This window comes from Clupea harengus, chromosome 14 (genome assembly GCF_900700415.2).
Source record: "Clupea harengus chromosome 14, Ch_v2.0.2, whole genome shotgun sequence".
NCBI lineage: Eukaryota > Metazoa > Chordata > Actinopteri > Clupeiformes > Clupeidae > Clupea > Clupea harengus.
The window spans coordinates 9,225,027-9,239,992 of NC_045165.1; the positions used below are offsets into that span (position 1 = coordinate 9,225,027).

General features: G+C 41.3%; 1 protein-coding gene across 2 annotated transcripts in view; it reads left to right on the plus strand.

Annotated features, from left to right (window-relative positions):
* Nucleotides 1-14,966, plus strand: part of LOC105893133 (filamin-A-interacting protein 1-like) — a 22,153-nt gene continuing 7,187 nt past the window's right edge. Inside the window, exons 1-4 of one of the 2 annotated variants that reach the window (XM_012819490.3) lie at nt 1-252; nt 8,935-9,223; nt 11,642-11,848; nt 12,090-12,268. In XM_012819490.3, the coding sequence (XP_012674944.2) occupies nt 8,942-9,223; nt 11,642-11,848; nt 12,090-12,268 (668 nt within the window). In that variant the 5' untranslated portion in view covers nt 1-252; nt 8,935-8,941. Of the gene's footprint in view, nt 253-2,894; nt 2,921-8,934; nt 9,224-11,641; nt 11,849-12,089; nt 12,269-14,966 lie in introns of those variants that run through there. The other variant, XM_031579837.1, reaches the window with a different exon arrangement.

The following is a 14,966-nucleotide window of genomic DNA, read 5'->3' on the forward strand; positions in this document are numbered from 1 at the left end:
GAGTGAGAGAGAGAGAGAGAGAGAGAGAGAGAGAGAGAGAGAGCGAACCTTACTCTGTGCTGAACATAATTTCCTCGACCACACTCCTGAGAGGAGGGGAGAGAAGTGAACAAGCTCCTCTCTGGTGATGGTATTCACTCCCAAAGTGGACAGCTAAGAAGGGGACAGACTTCTGCTTTATTTTGTAAGGACTTACTTTCATGTCAACGGATTATTCTTCTCACCTGGAGCACAGGGACCACAGAACAAGAGGTGAGTAGCCTGCCTTGATTTCTAGAGGACGATAAATGTTCCTAGGAGAACCTGTCACTCCTCTATGCCGTTGTATTTTACAGTGAGTAAAAAAACTTCACCTTGTGATCATTTGATCTTGTCTATGAAAGTGTTCCAATATGCCTCAAACTTAGTATGGAGTACTGAGTTGCCTTAGGTGGATTGGCTCTACTCTATTTGTACATACATTTACATTACTTGAAATCCCTCTGAAAGGCTGAGACCTTGGACAATGACATGATAATCCAGACAAATTGTGCTCTCGGGAGGAATTTGGAGGGGGAGGTAAAAAGCAGTAGCTCAAATTCTTTCGTCCACGTTTGACAGCAGTTTAACTCCCTAAAGCTATGTGGATATCTCTGACTGTTCTGACCATGTTGTTTGCAAGGACATGTTGGCTGAAAAGTTCAGGTAATGCACTCTTGACAGTAGTTCACAATGTCATGACTTTTTAAACCTGGTAGTGTTGGTGGTCTTGCTTATGAAATGTAAGTGCTTGTTTGTTTACACTGACCTGTTTGTCATCAGATTTCCATACTCATAACCCATTAAGCTTCGTCAAATTCAAATTCAAAGTTACTTTATTAGCATAAATGTTTAGATACAGTGTTGCCAAAGCTAATAACTACAACAACAATATAGTAATATACTCAGTGTACTGTCTCAGTAACACGTCTGCATAGTCTTACACTGAAGTCTTACATCAGTTTTACTAAAATATCACATAGATGTAATTAGATGTAATCTTTCCAGTTCCATTAGGGAACTTCAACAGTTCTTCTTAATTAACAGGGTCCACTCTGTTATTTGAAGAGCTGAAGGCTCAGACATGCATTAAGCAGTTATTCAGAGATGCGTTAGTGCCTCCCTATGCACTGTGCCTTACATCACTGCATTATTAGCTTCCCACATCACTTGTTCCCTGTCGAGGGAGATGATAAGAGAATGGCTGGGATGTGAGCTCACTCCTCTGCTTATTCAGAGAACAGTTTGCAGTAGGAGACACCACCCAAGCCTTGAGAAGAAATGATTGAGAGTTTTTCTAAAATAAAAACTGAACACATATATAGACAATCCGGAGAGAGCTCTGGTTATTTGTAATTATGCAAGACACAAAGTTATTTGAAAGGAGGCGCATTGGATACATATTCCACTGCTAAGGTAGCTCTGCAGACTGGATGACAAAGTGTACTTCTTTGGGTACACATGCAGACTGGATGACCAACTTTACTTCTTTGGGTACACGTGCAGACTCAACAGTCTGGTTCAGATGCACCTCAATGCAAATGGGGCTCTGATGTCTACAAGACAGAAATGAGAGTTCATTTGTACATAGCACATAGTAGTAGGTAAAGAACAGTAAAACAACACATTCCCACCTGAATATTAACACCATTGTACTGACTTCCGTGTGTGTATTATGCAGGCACTGTGCCATCCTGACAGATAAGAAGTAAAGGCAACACACAGGGCAAGAGTTCATAACAACATCAAAACCAGTCTATATGAAGAAATGAGTGAAGAGAGGATAGGGCAGCAGAGTATGACTAAACGACCCATGACTAAATATGGCTAAATCTTATTGTAATGCATATTATTAAACATCACACTCCAGTGATCTGTTGGTTCTTGTATAGTTTACAATCCCCCTCTTGGTTATGGGTATGGGTTAAGTTGGGGACAGCAGTCTGAGGTGGAGCATGTCTGACACCAAAGCAAGGCCCCTGAGTGGAGCCAGTCTGACAGGCGGGTACCACTGGATCCCTTACGACTCAGGCGACTCAGATTCTGCAGGTTGCTGAGATGTTTGATGTTACATATTACCGAGACACGCAACCCACCATCTTGTATTACAGAGACCTGGGTCATGGTATATAGTGCGTGGAACATTGCACAAGCTCCAAACTCACTTACGCCTTGCTTGCAGGTTCTTTTACAAACCGATTCTATGTGTGTTTGTCATTTGAGAGGGAAATCATATACTCACAGTGAAATCAACTGTGGAATTGAAACTGCTTTTTGCTTACCGAAAGCACAAAAACAAGGGCATAAACATTGGCTGTTTAAACTGCCTTTGGTTTCCGTAATGAAGCAAATTTATGACTGTTTGCCTGGCATACCTTGGGATAGCAAGTGAGCCAATGTGACAGCAGAAACGTAGCTGTACTGGTAATCTATTACATGAAGGCTCTGCTACAATGGTAATCATATATCTGGAAAGATCTCTCCTCAGATAATTCCAAAGGAATTTTAGTTGTAGTCTTACTTATTTAATTAGCTGATCAGTAGTTTGGCTTATGTTTTTCTTTGAAAACATCCCCATAGCTTGTCTAGATGGCCTTTGTCCTCGTACAAGATTATGACCTCTCATATCAAAGCCCAGAAGCTGACTGACATAAAAGTCTGTTTCTTTTTGTTGTGGGAACGACAGAGAGGCTCTCAGTGACTTGTTGTTCAGTCATTTTCTCCAAGTCTCTTATTTTATAAAGGACATGACTTCAGCCTAAGTAGCGTCTGGTATGCTAGGCTGGGCCCAAAGAGGGCTGCATTTGGACAGTGATGTCACAGCATTGGGCAGTGTTTGCTCATGTTTACCGGCAAGAGGCTTCCGCTTGAAAAACAGCTGGTGAGGATCAACATCTGTAATGTAAGATTTACTTTTAATTTCTTTTTTTGGTGGATGTGCATATTTCAGAGTCATGATTTACATATTATGAAAAATGTTAAAAAGTGGACAAGGGACTGAGGGGGGGGGGGGGGGGGGGGGGGGAGCTGGGGTGAGGGATGGGGTCTAAACTCCTGTTATTGATAAGTCTTGATCAGCAAATGAAAATGATTACAGGGCATTAACATATAAATGTCATGACGTAGATATGTATTAACCAGTCAACTCTACGTCTGCACTGGCCTTGCAAAGTTCAGGGCTAATTTAAACCAGTTGATGGCGTTTGGAGCCATTTTCAACCTGTTAAAATGCAGATTTGTATTAATTTGGTAATCATGTCAATATTAACACCAGCATTGATGTGTTTCACCACAGTCATATTGTTAAGTTTACTGCTCAAAAAACACATTTAAGTACCTCTTAATGTTTACTTCTGAATGCATGTTGTGCAAGTGTTGGTGGATATGTTTTTGATACCTCCTATAGAAAACTTCCCTGTAGTCCCATTTTAGCTCTGTAAAATCCATACATTGTGAGTCAGTGAGCATATCATTTGAAATGTGTTGCCAAGGTGATCCAATGAGTGTCTCGCTGTCATCACATTGGATATTGGTGATGCTGGAGAAAAGCCTTTGGAACATCGATGTGAACGAACCTACTGACTTAGTATGTATGTACAGTATTTGAGTGTCACCCCCGTGTCATTTAAGGGGCTCTATTAATACCCCAACTTGAGCCTGAACTCCACGTGGAACTCCGCCCCCTCTGAGGACCCTTTTATGGTGACTTGAAATGATGTCATGAAACCGGAGGCATCGCATCTCTAGGTGTTGGTTTACGGATGATCTTCCCCATTCTGCTTTCTCAGGAGGTCAAGCTTATGATGCAGCCATGCAGCTTAACCCATTCACAGTACTTCATTTGCACCTTAGGCACTGTAAATTAGTTGGCAATTACTTAAGGCCTTGTTTGGCACGAGCGAGTGATGTATTACAAAGTGAGGTCATTGGCTTGAAATAGTGTAATCACTGTGGGCACGGTGAAAGCGAAACTGAGCCAGCCTGATTGGATTAATTGGTTTTATGCCATGCCTAAAATACAACATGCATGACACCATCATTGATGGCAGACTACAGGGTAAAGAGAGCACTGTGTTCACGGGTCAGAGGGGCATAAAACTGCCTGAACCCCATGAGGCAACAGCAACTGCCCCTCTCGTAGTTTGAGCACTATATTTATGAGGTATAAAGAGGATACTACTAGTTGAAACCTAGTATGCAAAATGACATTCTGCCTGAGCAGGACATGTCAGCATGAGAAATACTGCCATGGGATATAAATAGAGGCCTATCACTATATACAGTAAGATAAACTGGACATTGTCCAAACTGTTGATCATGAATCGAAAGGCACTTAGTGGAGTGCCTCTGAGGAGAGTGGAAAAACAGCACTCGTGATTATTAGACTCTGCCGAACATGCCATGCAGTCTTAGAGTGGCGTAAGGGTTTCCATGACCAGGTCATTTGTTCGTTTGTGACTGGCAATTCGTGTGCTTCTAAGGCACTTCACATGTTACTTGTTTTGATAGCAAAACATTCTCTGACTGATGCAACATTTCTGAGTACATCCAGGAAAAAAATTCTCTATTTTTGCAAGATAAGTGACATTGTAAAACCTTACGCTTTTAGGCAGTCTGACAGTATCTACCTGTGTCTCCTTCATGTTCCATTTAGCATCAGACGGTGCTGTCACTTCATAGCACTTGATTGTGTTTATGTGAGAAATATGTCCTGACATCCTTTCTTACCGAAGGCCTATGTTGTTGCCATGGCTTCCCCCTGCCCTTATTTAGCCCTGGTGCAGCTGATGTGTTACATGTCCAATGAAATCGGTCATTTCTTCAATGGCAGCGGTGGAATCTGGCATTTGGACAGCTGCCGGCGGTGCAGCACTGGCTGGGGTGATTTTCAAGAGCTGACTTCAGAGGCCAAATTAAGACCACACAGCAGTGCTGTCTGTGTTCCCTCTGGGGTCTAAGGGACTGCAAACACCTTGTTTAACATGCTTGATTTCACACAAAAACACAAGACCACTGCAAGAGCAAGGATCCACAGTGGTCTGTCAGGCGATTTGTTGTCACACATGTGCACAGTCAGAGTGCTTCAAAAGCAAGGAGCATTTCTGCAAACGGAGTGAGTAAAATGGAATTTTTCTTTAAACTTTGTAAGAGTTTTTTGACAATAGAGCTCAGCAGTCAATTGTGAGCACAAAGTCAGATTCAAGTTCAATTACTGCCATTTGTAAGCATAAAAATGTACACATTGTAGTAAAAAAAGTGTGTTTGATCTGTGCTGATGGAAAAGCATTAGTGAATAGGGGCAGATTCACAAAATAGTTCTTGAATGCTGCATCTACATTACTCCCATCTTCTGTTCACCCCCAGCAGCAGTGATTGTGTGTGCCAATGGCATGTGAGGGGACATCACAAACACACTGACAAAGGATCAAAATAGATGACAAATGGGAATGTGCACTCTCTGCAAGAAAGCCCAGTCACATAAATACTGCTCTGCCTTCAAAGTCTGAAGGGTCGTGGCCCCACGCAAGAGTAATAAAGCTCAAGTATTGACCACGAGAGACATCTGTTGGAATGCTTATTACTGATAAGGCGATACTCTCACTGTTTCTCCCACCCTTCCAATCCAAGAGCACAGGTGTGGGAAGATCCTATAAATAGCCCAAGCTAACAGACAGCTGGAACAGTTGCACTGCATGTAGCCGAAAAGTTATCAAGTTGTGGAGAAGATCCTGCCCAAAGTCTCCACTATGCAGAGTTCTGCCTTACTGTAACTGCACTGAAATTAACTTTAGAAAGCACTTTTGAAATGTACATAGAATATAAAAGAATACACCACAACCTGATTATATTTAATATGGCATTGGTAGATATATACGGTAGCACAATAATGGAATAATGTAGCCACAAGAATGTCCAGTATTTGAGTCCATGGCATGTGTTCACTGGGAAGTTATGCCCCTGTCCAAATACCCAACCCAGTACATGTCAGTTCTCTTCAGACAGAACTTTCCCACACATGACCGGAAGGAGACCTTAAACATAGGTTTCCCAGATGCATTTTTACAGCCTAACCCTGATGCTTTAACCTTGATGGTTTGTGCACATACACCCTCTCTGCATAACATCTTAAACTGTGTTTTTTTCTGGTGTGTTTAGCCAGCTAGACCATAGCCATGGCCACAGACAACTATGGCCATGAGGCCGATTGGAATGGCGGCAGAAAATTAAAACAGCATTCCATCAAACCCATTGGGTAAGATGGAGTCTCAACAATAGAAACCCCTATATATAGCTGAAGGGTCAGTATGGGCTCCAAGCAGCTGGTCAGCAGAGCATAATTCTGTCTCACGTTGATGTCTCAACCAGGCATTTGAAATGGAGGGCTTTGCAAATTATGAACATTAGGTGCTTTATAAGAGCACTGAGATGAAAGCAATAGGCAAGGGGTAAAATCAGATGGAGTTAAACCAACGCAGCATTTATAAACTTATATGCATTAAAAGTCTATTTTCTTATTCTATTATAGTGAGCCCGCATGGATTTTGGGGAATACGTATGGTTAAAAAAACAAGGGTAAGGACAAATATATTAAAAAAAATCTGTCAAAGGGTTCACCCTCACGATGTGTTCCCATCAAAAATGGCCATTTTGAAACTTCAGTCTTTAATAACAATCTTTTCTTTCATCTTAAACTCACGAGGATGCATGACATTCTTCACCCTACCTACTTGAATGGATCAAATAAATCTTAGTAAGATTCATATTTTTTTTTCAAATAATTTAACATTGATACATTTCTTATGACCTGGCCTTTAAAATGAAACATTGGAACTCTTGTTTTTGCTTCTGTTTTTGTTTTGACTGTAACAGGAATGTAAGGTTTGTTTTGACTGTAACATAGTAATGTAAGGTTTGACTGGCACAAATATAAAAATGAGGTCTGGTCATTATTGAAACGTTTGGACATAACTAACATTATATGTTATGTAAAAGCGAAGGTATAATAAGTTAAGCTTCAGCCTACACCTTTTTGGTAAATATTGTTTTGTTCTTTCCTGTTAATTCAATGCCTTGGATTCATTCATGTATATGGGTATTCATTCTGGAAAATTGTGAATAATGACCAAAATAAACAACAACAACAACAACTACAACAACTACTACTACTACTACTACTACTACTACTACTAATACTAATTTGTCCCTTACACAGATGAAATTGACCCCTTAAATAACAGATGAAAAAGCTCTTCTTTTCTACCTCAATTTCCAAATATTGACACAAAGTGACTGCACACAAAACATTACTCTTTTTAAAGCAGCAGTAGGAGTTTTGGTTTAAGACTAGTTAGCTAACCACCAAGTTGGCCAAATTGGCAATGATAAAAGCTTGCTAACGTGCTAACTAGTGTCTTTTGGTGATATAGCTGGTAATGTTATGTTGTGAAAGCAGTTTCCAATAATACTTTTACTCTATAGTGTTCAAACTATGATTGTCAACACAGATCCTCTGAGAATGGCCTTGAAATAAACCCTGAACTTTACATTGATGATGACTGTCATTAAGGGATAATCAAGAGACTGCCTTTAATCTGTAAACATGTAACTCCTTAATAACCGTAACCATGCCTTGTATCACATACTCCAGGACATTGTTTAGGAAGTAACTATGGGCTTGGCAAATAAGAACCCCTTAATACCTTAATATCAATTAAGGGCTTTTGCATAGGTTCAGGGGAAAACATGGAAAATATAAGTATATTTTAAGCGTTTTATGTTTGTAGTGACTACTCTGCATTATACATAGAGGGCATGTGCTGTGATTTAGAGACAGAAATGTCAGAAGGGTCCTTGAAGTGAGTTTGTATGCACTTGGTTGACTGATCACAATTTATTTGAAATCCTACTGAAATCACTTTTTATTTAAGATTTATTTAGGGCCAGTTGATGAAATGTGTTATTTCAAATAAATCAAAGAAACTGAGCCAAGCATATAGTATAGTGTTTGAACCATCAAAATATTGTATGGCTGAAAATCCATAGATAGATAAATAATGAAGTGGTCAAAATAAAATTAAATGGTCACAACTGATTTACAAAGGAAATACTGTTGGCCATCTCATTAAAATAGCTGGGCAGGGAAAAAGGGAATGCAGTTTGCATTAAAATGAGAAAGCTTTCATGGATTATCTTGGTCAAGACCTACTTGTGTTTTACTTGATATTTTAACAAAAAATAATTTAAGGTCTATCAAGCAACTATGTTCCTTGGTATTATGGTGACAGAATGACAATAAACCAAATTTTCCTTCCATACATAAAGCACAGTTTTCAATGAATTGTGGTCAGGAATATGTTTTTTACCCCATCTTGTTTTCATTGGACAGTCTGACAGACGAAAGCTGTTATTACTGATGTGTCCACTCCCTGCTCTGTGCTACTTGGCTCCAGCCCTCACACAAGCATCCCTGAGAGATCACTGCATGTCTGCGGTCAGAGCACAGCTCCCATGCCTAACTGAGGCGCTGAATAATCACAGCTTTGGGGCGTTAAGGGGAACGTGTGTGAGTTCAGGATGGAAGCTCACGAGATGAGTCAGGGAGTCAAGGGTCATATGATGTCATCGGGAGGGGTTTTGGATTCAACACTTTTCTGCAAGCAATTAGGTCTCCTCTTGTTGTTCTTGTACTTCATTTATGGGCCACGCTTCATAGCTTGCTTCATTTCACTTCAGTGTAATTGATTGCAAAGTGAGATCAAACACACATACAGCATGTGAAGTCTGTCCTGTTCCTGGGGCATCTCTTTAAACCTTATTTGGGGTTACATGTTAGGTTTTGAAATCAACTTCAAATCGTTTCAAATTTGTGAAAGTGTGAACACTACTAATTTGCTAAAATCTGTTGTTTTCATGCAGGTAGACGATGCGCTCAAAAAGCAACAGTGTGGAGAGCACTACTAACGGCATGTTGGTGGTGCCCTGCGGACCTCATGATATTAGCCAAGAGGAAGAAGGCAAACTGCATGCCCCTGACAAGAGTCAGAAGCTGAAAGGTAAACAGAAGGATGGCGCAGAGATGGAGCTCTCAGGAAATGAGAAAACTGATGAGAAGTCCACAGAAAACAATCACCGAAGTCCCGGGCTGAAGGACCTGTCCAAAGACGACGTTCTGAAACTTCTGGGAATCATGGAAGGGGAGGTTCAGGTAATTTTAGAGAAAAGACCATATATTTACTTTTGTTGAACCCACTGTCAATATACCACTGTCCATTATCAAGTGCCGTGTCATGCAAAATACTCCCAAATGCCACTCAGATATCAGCCTTTGTGAAATCAGGTCATAGAGCAGTAATGATACTGAATAAACCCCCGAACAATTGCTTTTGCTCATAAAACAATAGACTGCTTATCATTATTCTTCTCCCAAACCCTGCTTCTCATTGTCGGGTCATTTGGTGAAGCACTTAAAACTGCACCGTGCTGGGATAGTGGCAAGCTGCACTGTAATTTTCTGACACTACCCCGATATCACTGACAGCAGGCTCATTAGTGTAACGAACGACCAGCTCCGGTCCAACCGAGGGCCCTTTTGGAAAAAAGCCTTATTTCCTGGAAGTGATCTCTGGCTGGGTGGGCCTGGGCCTCTTTCTGTATTGGTCAGCCTCCAGGCAAGCTCAGCTTTTGGCCTCCAGCTTCACTTCAGGCTATGCTGGGCAGCCTCCTCAGCACGGCATCTCTGGAGGATTTTTTCCCGTCATATCAGGGGAAGGCTGTGGACAGTGTGTACTCAGGCCAGGCATTACAAGCACAAACATATCTAATAGAGGTTAGTGAAAAGTGGATTGTACTTGATTAAAGCAAAAATGGTTCCTTACAAGGAACACCTGCCAATATTATCTAGATATATTGTTACTCTGTGGTAACGTTGTGAGGGGATATCAGAAAATCAGAGAATATGGTCTTAACCACATGGTGAGAAAACACACCTGATCATTTTTAAATACATCTCTGCAAAATATACAGTGTTGCAGAAAGTATTCAGACCCCTCTACGTTTTCACATTTTGTTATGTTGAAGCCTTATGCTAAAATAGTTTAAATCCGCCCAGCCCAGTCTGAGATCCTGAGCACTCTGGACCAGGTTTTCATTAAGGATATCTCTTTACTTTGCTCTGTTCATCTTAACCTCAACCCTGACCAGTAGCCCTGGTCCCTTTTGAAAAAAAAAAAACATGATGCTGCCATGCTGCCACCACCATGCTTCACCGTTGGGATAGTACTGAGCAGGTGATGAGCTGTGTCTGCTTTCCTCCAGACATGATACTTAGAATTGAGGCCAAACAGTTCAATCTTGATTTCATCAGAGCGTGAGATAGTCCTTTAACAACAAGCAGGCTTTCCTGTGACTTTTACTGAGGAGAGGCTTCCTTCTGGCCAGATCGGTGGAGTATTGCAGGTCTGGTTATCGTTCTGGAAGTTTCTCCCATCTCCATACTCCTCAAGGCCCGTCTCCCCTGATTGCTCAGTTTGGTCAGGTGGCTCTAGAAAGAGTCTTCATTGTTCCAAACTTCCATTTAGGAATTACGTGGGCCACTGTGCTCTTGGGAACCTTCCATGCAACAGAACATGTTTTGTAGCCTTCCTCAGAGGTGTGTCTCAACATAATCCTGTCTCTGATCTCTGCAGGAAGTTCCTTCCACCTTATGGCTGGGTTATTCCTCTGATATGCATTTCCAGCTGTGAGACCTTATATAGACAGTTGTGTGCCTTTCCAAATCATGTCCAATCAATTGAGTTTACCAAAGATGGACTCCAATCAGGGTGTTAAAACATCTCAAAGATGATCAAGAGAGGCACTTGAGATCAATTTCAATGGTCATAGCAAAGGGTCTGAATTCTTATGTCAATGTGGAATTTCAGTTTTTTGTTTTTAATAAATGTGCAAAAAAGTATTAAATCCTGTTTTCACTTTGTTATTATAAGGTATTGAGTGCTACCAGCAATGACACATTTAAGGGAAAAGGGACTCAAGTCATTTTAGAAAGAGAAGAAATGCTCGTTGCAGTTCCACAATGGCATCCTAAAAAAAATATTTCTTATATGCAAAGCCTGGTTCATTTATCATCTTGCAGATACAGCATTTTAAGAACTGGATGAAAGGCAATGGAACTGACACCTCATCAGACTATTCCTAAAACTGAGATCACACTTCATTCACATAATGTGTATTTTGGTATATTTTGGTGCTGAAATATGAAACCTTTTACTATTTGGACCCACAAAGCAATTACTTGAGAATGTCAGGCCAAAAGAATCATATATACTTTCTGGCTCCACCTAGTGGAAACTAAAAGAAAGTAGGACCAGAGACAACTGTTTCAGAGCAACCACAAATTAACACAGGAGACAAAAGTCTTCTAATTGCTTCTGTTGTGTCTGTAATAGTGTGAGTTTCATATATTCAAATTACAGTGCGGTGGTTTTCATATATTTTTCTACATGTTATGTTTCTACATAAATTCAGCTTTAAATTCTCATTTAAATGTTTAGTATATTCACAATTACTACACATTAATCTGATTTCATAATTACCTCTAATTTTTTTTTTTTATATTCCTGCACAGGCGCGTGAGGACGTGATCCGGGTGCTGAGCACGGCCGGGCACGGTGCTGAGCACGTGTCTCCGCACGGCCGGGCAGGAGCCGGGGCACTGGAGTCACGTTACGGCTCAGCGGGTCCCACCAAAGCCCTGCAGGCTCTTCAGAGAGATGGCTTCCTCACTCACTCCAAGGGCAGCAAGGATGATGTGTATGAGGAGCCCATGGCAGCGGTACACTCAGATCTTTCTAGATCTTCTAGTTTTTGGATGATTTAGATGATTCCCACCAACAAGTGGGATAAAAAGAGTTAAATATAGAAAATAAAAGAAATGATTTAAAAAGAAAAACTAAAAATGATGAATCATTGGGTTGTGTTTCTGTGTGTGTGTGTGTGTGTGTGTGTGTGTGTGTGTGTGTGTGTGTAATTGTTTGTGTGTGTGTGTGTGTGTATTTGTGTATGGCCCACCACAGCTGGACCAGTTACAGGATAAGCACAAGGAGGCGTACAGGCGTATGCTGGAGCAACTGCTGCTGGTGGAGAAATGCCATCGCCGCACCATCCTTGAGCTGGACAGTGAGAAGCGCAAACACGTCGATTACATGAACAAGAGTGACGACTTCACCAACCTGCTGGAACAAGAGAGAGAGAGGTGAGGAAACCAGAGAGAACAAACCCTCAGTGGAGATTACACAGCTTAGTGTGATGTCAGTGTGCCATCATAACACAAGGATGACTGGTTGTCCATTGGTTGTCAGTTGTTGTGGCTAAAGGCCAAGAAAAGTTAGCGTATAAATCTGTCCACATCCTTTAAGCACACAAGCTGAAAACCTTGTGCTCATCAATCCATGATTGGGTCAGTGGGACACTGACAATGTAGACACAGAGACTTGCAATTCCCCAGCCCCCAACTCTCCTACCCCCAACTCTCCTACCCCCAACTCTCCTACCCCCTTCTCTCCTACCCCCAACTCTCCTACCCCCTTCTCCTCTGTTTACATGATGTTATCTCACAGCTCAGCACACCAAACTAGGCTCCCATGACACTCAGTCCAAGGGTCACTGCACAGGGACGATCGCCATGGCCACAGCAAGTGTGTAGCACAGCATGCTCATGTGGGACAAAAACTAGAGACAACTGGTGCAGACATGTAGAGAGGAATTGCTGGTGGTCCAACATCAATGGATAGAGACATGGTGCGTTCAAAACACAGAGAGAAAGAAAGAAGCTGCACACTTGAAAAGGAAAGAGAGGGGCCACACAAGGATCTCTGCAAAGACAAGTAATTAAACTGTTGTAAAACTCGAACTGCAGACATTCATTAGAAAAATATGTTGGAAACAGAAAAGGGTGATTCAAAAACGGTGTGTGCTGATAGGCATGTAAAACCAAGAAAAGGATTAATGCAGGACCCATGCAGTTCTCGGATCAGGGAAAAAGAGACATTCAATATTATGTAGAATATATTTTCTCTCAGAGGCTGACTGTCTGAGAACTCTAAATTTGATGAAAAATGTTTTTCAAATGGACATTTGTAGAGCTTATAATAATTTTGTTGCTGTTGTTGTTTATGCTGGGGTAAATTCCATAGAATATTTCCCATTGATTATATATGCATCTAATTTTACATGCCTGGTCCTCCTTCATAAGCTTTGTGTAAAGTTAGATATCCAGTCATTAATAAAGACCCAGGGCTAAAACCCACAACCTGTGCATTTTTAAGCATTTGTATTATACTTGGTATACACAATTATTGTAACAAAAAACACATCAGTGCAAAGCACTATAAGCTGATTTAATGGCAAGTCAGCACAGGGCTAAACTCCACAGATGATTGTCTCAGTCTGTCTGCTGCAATCTTGCTGTGTGTACTGCTAACCCCTTTTAGTATGTGAGTTGTTCTCTTCCACATCAGATTAGGCTAATATGAGATGGAACTCTTGACATCTGTGCTGTTGATTATATGCTTATTGCTTGCCTCAGCCTCACAGATGACCACATTGGTTGAGGAGTTGCTGTGCTGGGGAGTCCGTCTATCTTTTGGCATGCATGGTTGATTTGCTCAGGTTGACAGATGAGCAGAAATTAGGTGATTTGGGATGGACACAGTGGCCGGCTCTGGCCGACATTAGGTCAGAACATGGGTCCAGTAGTCTCACAAGTCATAAACTTCAAATAGCCTAGCATCAGACAGATGGAGCGTGAAGCACTGGTACTTTACAAGGCCTTCTCCCCTGCTTTTTTTTATCAAGAAAGGAGCTGCTGGGAGACAGGGAGGCTACATCAATGTCAAAGCTGTCAGCATCAAAGGCTGGGGCTGAGGAGATTGAGGAAGAGTGAAGCAGGGAGAATCTTCACATGATTTTCTTCAGAGAGAAGAAGTGAACTTGAACCCTGTGTGAGGTTCATTTATGGCTGACCGGGATTACTCAAGTTTCATGCTCTGTTAGATGTCCCATGGCACAGACAGTTGAACTTAGACTCATGTCACATTTTGATAGGCCTTGTCACGTCTGCAATGGGACACAGAGTGTAGAAATTAGTTTTTGCACTGCAATTTCAAATGTATTGTGTACTAGTTGATTCAAATAATAACATAATCAGTATATTAAAGACTATAAAGCAATTGATTTTGTACTGAATTTTGCCTAAACAAGTACAAAATCAGAAAAAAATGGCAGGAAAATTAAATTGAACTGACAATGTGCTGACTTTTAAATGATTCGGAACTGTAGCCCTCACTGGACCGAAGCATATCTTAATCTGCCAGGGTATTTCCTATGGCCCGGTTAGCCGCAAATGGTCTCTAGTTCACTGGCTGCCAGACACGTGTTACCTCTTCACTCTAGGTCCAGTAACACTGAGTGGAAGGCCTAATATCACATTCCACTTTAATGGAGTAATGGAAAGCCAGAATCCAACATGGCCTGCCAAGCTTCTGGTATCAAAGACCGACCTCAATCACCTCAGTTTGACTAACACACACACACCTACAACAACTCTTGTAGATAAACACAGATGCAAATACTTAGTTCTCTGTCACACCCAAATATCCTGTTTGTTTTTGTCTGTCTCTGACTGTGTAGGTGTATAGATGTTCTTCTTGATATGTCCTGCTTTCACACCTTTTTCAGGCCATGTAAGCTCAGGTAGCACTCATGCCTTCCTCCCTCCCACATGTGGCCTACTGGACCAGAATGAAGAAACATATGGGTTTCCATATTTGACTTATGTTAGGTACCTGTTGGGAAAAGACAAACTCACTCACCATAGGCGGCTCTGCCAAGAATCTATCTGAACTTGTCTGTCAATAGAATTATTAGTGTGTCAAGACTGATCTGGGATTCGG